Source organism: Folsomia candida, unplaced genomic scaffold, assembly GCF_002217175.1.
Source record: "Folsomia candida strain VU population unplaced genomic scaffold, ASM221717v1 Fcan01_Sc001, whole genome shotgun sequence".
Taxonomy (NCBI): domain Eukaryota; kingdom Metazoa; phylum Arthropoda; class Collembola; order Entomobryomorpha; family Isotomidae; genus Folsomia; species Folsomia candida.
This window is the reverse complement of record NW_019091193.1, coordinates 2045132-2055015: the sequence shown is the minus strand read 5'-3', so window position 1 is coordinate 2055015 and position 9884 is coordinate 2045132. Positions and strand designations below refer to the sequence as shown.

General features: G+C 39.0%; 1 protein-coding gene across 1 annotated transcript; it reads right to left on the bottom strand.

The window, feature by feature from the left end:
* Window positions 1-8641: 8641 nt before the first annotated feature.
* On the bottom strand, window positions 8642-9641 carry LOC110842419 (chymotrypsinogen B). The gene is given in 3 exon segments (XM_035846509.1): window positions 8642-8810; window positions 8813-9439; window positions 9507-9641. Coding segments are annotated over 3 exon segments (906 nt in total). The 3' UTR covers window positions 8642-8666.
* Between the last annotated feature and the right edge of the window lie 243 nt (window positions 9642-9884).

Genomic DNA, 9884 nt, shown 5'->3' with positions numbered 1-9884 from the left:
AAAAAACATAGTGGGTACCCTGAACTCGGGGTGCAGTCGAGGACCCTCCCTTGTTAGTAATTTTCTCGTTGTTAGGTATTTTCCTCACTAAGGAGGAGAGCTTCACCACCTGCACCTCTCAGATCTTTATGTCCTTTGCATATGTGGTAGGGTCCCATGAGTGTACTATAACCCTAAAGTGGTTTGACTCCATGGCCACATTTGCGCCCGCCACACCACAATGTATTATTAGCTCACCCTGCATAGCACGGGAGCTATTGAATTCCTCTTGTCTGTCCGTCCGTCCGTCCGTCCGTCCGTCCGTCCGTTGACGAGTTTTTTGCATCAATTGATGCTGATTAAAAATCCCCTTGTCCATTATAGACTTGTTTGGTCCCACCATTGATATAGAACAATCCGAGCGCAAATGGTGCAAGTTAATTCAGCAAATAGATCGAGATAGGACTATAATTTTGGAATAAGTAGCACCGTTAGTACCGAGCAATTGGTTATTAAAAATGATGCGTAACAATTGGGCCATCTGTTTCCCCCCAAAAATCAATGATGCGTAACAAGTGGGCCATCTATTCCCCCCCAAAAATCATGTCAGAATTCTGTTCTATTTGTTCGATTATCCTGCACCATTAATGCAAAATTATTTGAAAATTCTATTCTAATCTATTTGCTCCATTATTCTGTACCATTGACGCTAAAATATATAAATTTTATACTTGCGGTTATTCAGCACATTTGGTCTAAAGTTAAATGAAAGTAATTCCGACATTTTATATATTTTCCCGTTTGTATTGCACCATCGGTGCAAGAATGTATAAGAGTCATGATCTATTTTGTCGGCTTATTTTGCACCTTCAGTGCTAACTTCTGTCTAAATAATTATGACAGGGTGAGCTACTTCTAACGTTACTACGGTTTATTAGACCTTATAGTGTTGCAAAAATACATGGGGGTGTGCCACTATCAAAATATATTTATGAATCACGAGTGGGATCCAGGATATTCATTTCAAAAAATTTTATCGACCACACCCCCTGTGGGGGGAGTTTCTCCCCCAGGGGTGTGGTCATCATATTTTTATATTTTTGTACTCAGCAACTCATACTAACTCTGAATTAAAATTTTTGAGGATTAAAAAAATTTTGTGGCCGAGATGTAACCGTTTATATGTACTAAAACGTGGGTTTTCTAGCCATTTTAAGTGGGTGTAACACCGAAGGTCGCAGCTACCCGACCAGGATATTTACGGTTCTTCATTCCTATGGGAGGGTACTACAATCCTTAAAGAAAGATCCGTCGGGAACCTGCTACCTCCAGAGTTACACCCCCTCAAAATTTCTTATGGAAGTGCTATATTGAAGTTATTAATTAACGTAGTTTTCAAAATAAATTTAACCAAATTCGCGATGTAAAATTTAAAACACAGTTGGATAAGTTCTTTTTAATCCCAAATGTACTTAAAAAAATTCGAAAACTACGTTAATTAATAACTTCAATATTGCACTTCCCTGACAAAGTTTGATGGGGTGTAACTCTGGAGGTAGCAGGTTCCCGACGGACCTTTCTTTCAGGATTGTAGTACTCTCCCATAGGAATGAAGAACCGTAAATATCCTGGTCGGGTAGCTGCGACCTTCGGTGTTACACCCACTTAAAATGGCTAGAAAACCCACGTTTTAGTACATATAAACGGTTACATCTCGGCCACAAAATTTTTTTAATCCTCAAAAATTTTAATTCAGAGTTAGTATGAGTTGCTGAGTACAAAAATATAAAAATATGATGACCACACCCCCGGGGGAGAAACTCCCCCCACAGGGGGTGTGGTCGATAAAATTTTTTGAAATGAATTTCCTGGGTCCTACTCGTCATTCATAATTATATTTTGATAGTGGCACACCCCCAGGTATTTTTGCAACACTATAAGGTCTAATAATACATTGTGCACACCCACTCAAAGGGATAAAAACCACAAAAGTTACCAACTTCAAAAATCCACCAAAAATTCAATTTTGATCGGATTTTGATAAAATTACGTTTTTGTAATCCCAGATACTTGTTTGATCATATCCAGTAGCAATCTCAACTTTTTTTGAAATTTTCGAAATTTTCGAGCATTTGCTGATGAATTATTCGAAAAATTCAAAATTTCAAAAAAGTTGAGATATCTATTGGATATTAGCACACAGGTATCTTGGATCACAAAAATGTAAATTTCACCAAAATCTCAGCAAAATTGGATTTTTGGCGAGGGTTTGAACAAGTGAAAACAGGGCTTTTTTCGTGTTTTTGACGCCTTTGAGTGGGTGTGGCGGGCGTAACTATGGCCATGGAGGCAAACCACTTCAGCGTTTTAGTACACTCATGGGACACTACCACATATCCAAAGCACATCAAGATCTGAGAGGTGCAGGTGGTGAAGCCCCCCTCCTAAGACAAATACGTCATATGACGTATTTAAGTGAAAAGAGGTTAAGATGAAATGCCTGGTAATTACTAATTAGTTTCTCCATAGCTCAAGTCGATTAAAGTTTAGTCGGATTAACCCTTTGATTTGTCGTTTTACAAGAACTGGTTAAATTCGGGAGGAACGCTAAAAAAATGCAATATTAAGTATTATATTAGGTACATCGGCGAGCCATGGACGCGAAACTTAGAACTTAAAATTATGACGTACTTATGAGTAGTCGTATATGCTAAGTATATGTATCTAACAATGCGATGGTGTAAAGTGTAACCCTCGGATTTAGCTGAAATTTTAAAATTATGTAGTCCGAGTCAATACAACCAACGTTTTTTGAGGCAGTTTGTGCGATGGTGGGAATTAGTCAAAATATTTGAGATCGAATTTGAAAAATGGGCGATTTTTGCCAAGCGGAGGAAGCAAACCCCATTCCCATTCCTTTTCAAAGGAGAAATCGCCAGTTTTTCAATTGTGACCTCAAATATTTCGACTAATTCAAACCATCGCACAAACTGCCTCAAGAAACGTTGGTTGTATTGACTTAGACCACATAATTTTAAAATTTCAGCCAAATCAGATGGTTACACTTCACACCATCGCATTTCAAGTCGACATGGGGTGTCTCCATGACTTAAAACAAGTGTTGCGCGATAATTTTAAGCTTTGGGTCCAGGGCTGCCCCATGCATGTATGTATGCATCTACGGATATTATTTCCACTTAAATGATTTTTGTGCACTTTAGCATATTTATAATTCCTGCTCTTTTGCTGTTTTCTACTATGTATGCGTTATTAAATTTTGCAAAATATTTGTATGCCCAATTTCTTGAAGTGTCTTGCAACACGATAAACCCTGCTTGAAACGTTGATAAATTTTCGATTGATCTCATCACAATCTGTTGGTTGGGTAGTAGTCACTTATCTATTCACACATTGTTCTTTGATTAGTACAATTTAATGATTGGGTTACATCAACACTAAAAACTAGATAGAGTAAAGAAACTACAGTTGACAGTAATGGTCACGAAACCCCAGAGAAAGTGCCACAAGTGTTCGGGAGGGGTATACCTTTGGCCGAAACGGACCTCTTCTTTTTTAACGGATTGTGCGTGATTCAGCCTGTCGTTGTACGTGCGGGAATTTGAGACTGGGCGGGGTAAAGTTTCGTAACCATCAGTGTATCTAACTTAACTACGTATATACCCATGGGTAATGTGGCCTTAACTCACCGTTTCAGATTTTTGCTTCCAATATTTTTTTCAGGTTTGAACACAGTCTACACGAAAGATTTTTTCGGCAAGGCGTGGCAAATTCAATCCTTTGTGATCTATTTAGTTCTCTTTTCCCTTCCCATACTAGCCGGGATGTTTTCAACGTTAAATCCGTGCGAACCCGCCTTCATCTCGTGGCAGTTTCTTACCTGCAATTCGACAAAGTGGGCACCATCTACGACAGAGGAAAGAAACATCATTTTAATCTCTGGCTTCATCGAAACCATGTTTTGGTATCAGGTCATCGGTGCTGGAGTCTTGGCGAATATGGTGATGTTTTATCTGCCACTCTCTCTGAAAACATGTATGGCCAGGGCGGCAAAGTAAGTTCAATTTCTTACCTAGTCAAAGGTTACTAATTGGTTTTTAGCGTCGTATGTATACACATATGTACTTTGTGGGGTGAGCAGACATATATTGGATACAGCCGGGTTGGCGGCAGTAGCACGTTAAAGGCTAGTTACCAACTTCCCTTACGACGCTTGTGCAAACTCTACCATTCGCGATCTTTTAAAATCTCTTAGAGTTGGCCATCAACCTTGGCCACTACCAGTCATGGAATAAAAATCATACTCTGTGATATCCTGTTTATAGCGTTACCTCCTCCAGTTCGATGCCATTTGAAAGCCCTCATCAAGGTCTAAATATACTCATCATTCCGAACAAAATTAACATAGACTTGGTGGATGAGCACAACGCTTAAATGCGTTTGGATTTTGAGTTTGAGTCCTTGCAATTCTTCGCAAATTTTCAAAATTATAAATGTTTTGGAAACTTTTGTCCGCTTACCACATTATCCTATGTTACATTTTTTTTAAGTGTGACCCAATTAACGTCAAGGTCAGAAGGTAAACAAATATTTCCATCATTCGTAAACATACGTTCTCGTGAATTTTACTCGAAATTCCGAGATCAGATATTGTTGCCCGTAACTTTGGGGTTTGCGACAAACCGTTTGCCACATGCGAGAGATATTCGGTTGAGAAATGGCTGAGATATCGTAAAATGTTACTCTTTTGACTATATTAAATACATACTCACCATGAGGAGGTGTTAGGTGGGTATCGATTTTGACCGGACTAATTTTAAATTGTCCACGCTAAGAAATAATTCTGCCCTAAAGGGATTCTGCTCCAAAATTTCACAAACATCGAAGAAAGCTGAAATTTGATAGATAGGTTGCTGATGGTTCTTAGCAGAAGAATATTGATTGATGTTTGAAGAACTTGTCTGGGGGGACCCCAGGGTGTGACCCATACCGACTTTTAAAAATCGTCAAATCGAGTTGAAATTTGGTAGACAGTTGCTTATGTATAGGTCTTAGTGAAACAATATGAAACGACATTTCTTTTATTTGGAGCAACCCTATGAGGTGAGCTATACTGATTTTTAGAAATTGTCTTAAAAATATGAAATTCTGCACGGTGATGCGTAATGGTTTCTCATGAAAGAATACAAAAGTGAGCAAGGTGTAACCAGCAGTACATACAGAAATACACGAGTCAGCAATATGTATAGGATGCAATTACAGTCAATGGAAAAAGTATTGGCAACCCCCACGCCAGCTAAATAAAATTGGCTGTAACCTTGTAATGCATTATACAATTGGCATGAAAATTTGTTCGCATTTAGCAAATATAACGTAGTTTTCGATTATAATCATGATTTATTAATTAAAATTAAATAAACACAGTTTTTAAATAAGTTATTGGAAAATTTGCAAAATTCACCAGCAAAAAGTATTGGCAACATGTGGCCAAATTAATTACGCGAAACAACTTTCTTAATCAACTACCACACTTCATTACGGTAAGTTAATTAGGTGACAAAATACGACGATAGCTACATTTTAAGTCAGCAGTTGTGTTGTCTGGAACCAAAATGGCGACACCTAACGAACTGTATTTGGTGCGGTGAGAAATATTCATTTCTTTTTCGCAAAAAAAACTTGGACATCGAAAAATCAATGGAAAACATACTTTTCCATATTTACTGTTGGAAATGTAGCCAAGAAATATAAAATGGCAATCTTAGTTTCTGCTTTTCCATGATGCAGAGGAAAAAAAGTCACCTACGCCCGACCGCAAATGATGAATCAAAAAACAAATTACTTGAAATCCGAAGATTTCAACACCCAAAACCACTTAGAAATTGAGAACCAACTGTGGAGTCAATATTTCATACAATATGGTGATCAATCAAAAATCACGTCATGGAGTTTCCGGGTCCAGTAGCCCCATAAAAGGGAAGGCTCCCGAAACGAACCAACTCAAGGTATTTAAATCAGCTAAATACCACCCTAAATAGACTTCCAATGGATGAAGAAGGGTCTAGTGGTCTCACATAAGTAAATTTAACTTATTCGGTGCGGGTTGGATGGTTAGAGTTTGGAGGGTGCAAAATGAGGCTCTCAAAATGAATGCTGCCGTCTGGTAGTCAAGCTCGGAGAAGGATCGATTATGGTTTGGGGTTGAATGACTAGGTCGTTGCGTAGTTAGCTGGTCACTATCGATGAAGTTATGACCAATGAGGTCTAATTAATCATTCGAAACGATAATTTGAAAACATTTCACAAAAACCTGACCTAGGAAGTAATTTCATATTACAAAAATGCGGTGGCCCCAAAACATGCATCCACATTAACGATGCACATTTTTGGAGACAGAAAAGACTAAGCTTCTTTCGTTAGCTGCACAGTCTCCCGATGTGATTCTGATTGTCCGGGATGAGAAAAGAGAGACTGGTGGGAAATCACTCTACAAGAAACGAGCTTGTCAAAAGTTCGAAAGAAGATTGGGAAACCATAATATCCAAAAGCGTTATAAAGAAATCTGTCCAGTCAATTCCAAGGCTTATTTCTGCTCTTATTGCATCGAGACGAGGTGCTACGCGGTACTGGAAGCAGTTTATCGAAACAAAATTGCCGTGTCTTTGATAATGACTTTTAAAGTTAAGGGTTGCCAATACTTCTTGCGGGTTAATTTCGCAAATTTTCCAACAAATTATTTAAAAACTGTGTTTATCCAATTTGAATCATTAAAACATGATTATAATCGAAAACTACATTATATTTGCTAAATGCTTACAAATTTGCATGCCAATTGTATAATGCATTCCAAGGTTATAGCCAATTTTATTTAGCTAGCGTGGGGGTTGCCAATACTTTTTCCATTGACTGTAGATTGGTATTCCACTGTCAATCAAGTTTTGCACATATGAGCGTGCTGCATATACATATGTACACATTTCTACTTTGTCACCCTTTGTAAAACAAATTTTACGTCTTACATAAATATTTTATGATGTCATTTCAGAACAAAAATCGCCTCATTTAACGAAGTGACGCTTCACTACTACCGCCGCTATCAAGTGTACAACACCCTGATGAACTACTGCATGTCACACGTCGTGACACCCGCCATGCTTTGCGCCTGGACGACCAACCTCATCGCCAGCTGGTACACTTTGCTCCGTTACTTTGGCCGGATTTCGTTCACTCTGTACTCGATCCACGCTCAACTCGCCGTCAACGGGATTGTTCTCCTTTTGACGGCATGAAAGCTTGCTGGCGATTCGTATGATGCTTCATTAAACTTGTTGACCGCTTGGCGCTACTCGGTGGGACAGAGCGCCAATATTAAAGTATCGAAGAGATGGTTAAAAAGCTGCACCCCGCTGAAAGTGCGAATCGGTGCGACCAATTATTTTGAACGTAGCACGCCCATGATCATAGGAGGTTATTGCGTGGAAAAAGTTATAAATCTGATTATTGCAGAGTAAAAATAAGGCACACAAAAATTTCTGAAAAAGATTCAATTAGTTTGAAAATTCATTACTGCTTTAAAATTTATTGTAAAATTTCGGAATGGGCACCTTTTCACACACTAATTCGCACTCTAATTAACACTATGACCCACCGACTTCACGTTAAGCAATTCTCATTTAACAAGTCGTGTTCTATGCTAAATAATTCACATCCACTAATTCTGATTAAACAAGTCGCACTTTATGTCAATTGCTACCCAGAAAATGTAACTCTTAATTTATGAAAAAATGTATCTTTATTGTGCAAAACGGTTTGTTTATAGCATGTGGCTTTTATGCTTTTATGTTTTAATATAAAATTATTCTATACTACCATAATGGAAAAGGGATTATACAAATTGCGCACACGCTATATGTATATCGGTTCCAGCCATGAAAAATTGCAAATCCGTTGTTCACTGTATGGACGTTACATTGGGCGTATATACCCACTAAAGTTTATCTACTAATTGCAAAAAGAATCGCTTGAATATCATTCGTAGTTCTTGAGAAAAGTGCATTAACATTTATAGCAATGTCACCATAATTGTTCGCATGAGTGTATGTATATATTTCGTTTTTCTTAAGCGTGTTGTTAATTGTATATACATAAATATTCTCATTCAAAAATTTAAGGAACAAAACCATCCTATGTTTCTTATTTATTTTGAACGCAATGTGCGTCGTCCTTCCATTAATTAGGATTCGAAGGCTGGTACCAGAATTGCCGCGTGTAGCGAAAATACTACCCGTCACCCGATCCGCTACTCGCGGCACAACTACGTGTTCGGGTACCCGCTACCCGTTAAGAAAATTAATTTAAAAACTAACCAACCTTCTGAATAAATTTGATTTGATCAATTATTTGCTCAGTTAGGTTGATATGTAGTTTGAGATAACGCTAAGGTAAATATAGTTTCCTTACCGACATTGCAAAATTTATGAACCAGGTTTGCATAAGCAGAATTTATTATTTTTAAGCATCAGCTACAAATTATCTAGTCAAATACAATCGGATTAAATTTAGTACATTCTATTCTGCATATCTTTTATCCCTTTTAAGCGATTATCATAGTTCCGATCTCATCCCAATGGTTGACATGACAAAATTCCTGTCCTTCTAAAAAATAAAACTCACTTATTATTCCCATAAACTAATCCTCCGACATCCCACAACTTACTCGACATTGTAAGAATCCAATCCAAATGGTTTGTAACTCTTGTAAAAATGTTTGGAGCATTAGTATCGCAACCTGGAGCAACGGCACTTGTCACCCCGATGGTGACCATCTCCTATTCGCTGGGTTAAAGAGGTCCGCACCACCACCACTATCCCCACTGCACGCAGATTTCCCTTGCTTCCCAACCCAGAGATTAGTTTCCGGCCATGCAGTACCAAAAGAGCTTCTGCACATAAACTCTGGCAGAACGAGCATCTCAGCTTTCATCAGCTTTTCCGAGACAGATCCGCCATACGAGGTCATTCCCCATCGGGAAACGCTGACCCTACTCAAGACCAAGTTTAGTCCTTTGAGAGGAAATGGGAGACAAGTGGGTTGGATGGTGGGCGAAAATGTGAGCGGCGTTTGCAGGTAGACCAAGGCAATGTCATTCTTAAGTGTTGCCCTGTCGTAGGATGGATGTTTGGCGTAGGCGCGTGCCGCCGTCCAGAAGCTGGGAGTTTCGGTGGTTGACCCCATGTCGAGGTCACCCACGTCGACGACAATACCATCCGTGGGGACGAGGGGATCCAAGCAGTGGGCCGCAATCATGACGATGCCGCGACTGATTATGGTGCCGGTACAGAAGGAATTGGATTTAGTCGTGTATACAATGCAACGCCATGGAAATTCCCCGACGAAGGCGGAAGTGCCGTTAATTATTCGAGCGGTTTTTCGGGCCGTGGACTAAAATGATGATTGCATATGGACAAATTAGTAAAAAATTGGGTTTACGTACGTAGCTGCAACCTACCATTCCGCAGGAACATGAAGACGCTCGGGTTGCAGGAATAGTATTGTTTTTGGACAAGATTCTTGCGGAAATAGTATTCCCGTAATAAGCCAGGAATAGGGTAAGGAAAACTGCCGAATTAGTGAAGCTAGCCATGGTTGTATGGACTATGGAAGGAGAGGGACTTGTGATTCATGATTTCGAATTGTGGATCAACTTATACACTTTTTCTTAGTGAGGCAAATACCTGACAACGAAAAAAATTTGCTAAGTATGCATTTACCCCACCCAAAAAAAGTGACATAAGTCGATTTCTCAGCCATTTCTCAACCGATTTTGATGAAATTTTGCACAGATCATTGTTAGGTAATTTAGAAAAGATGTGCTGGTCGACTTGGC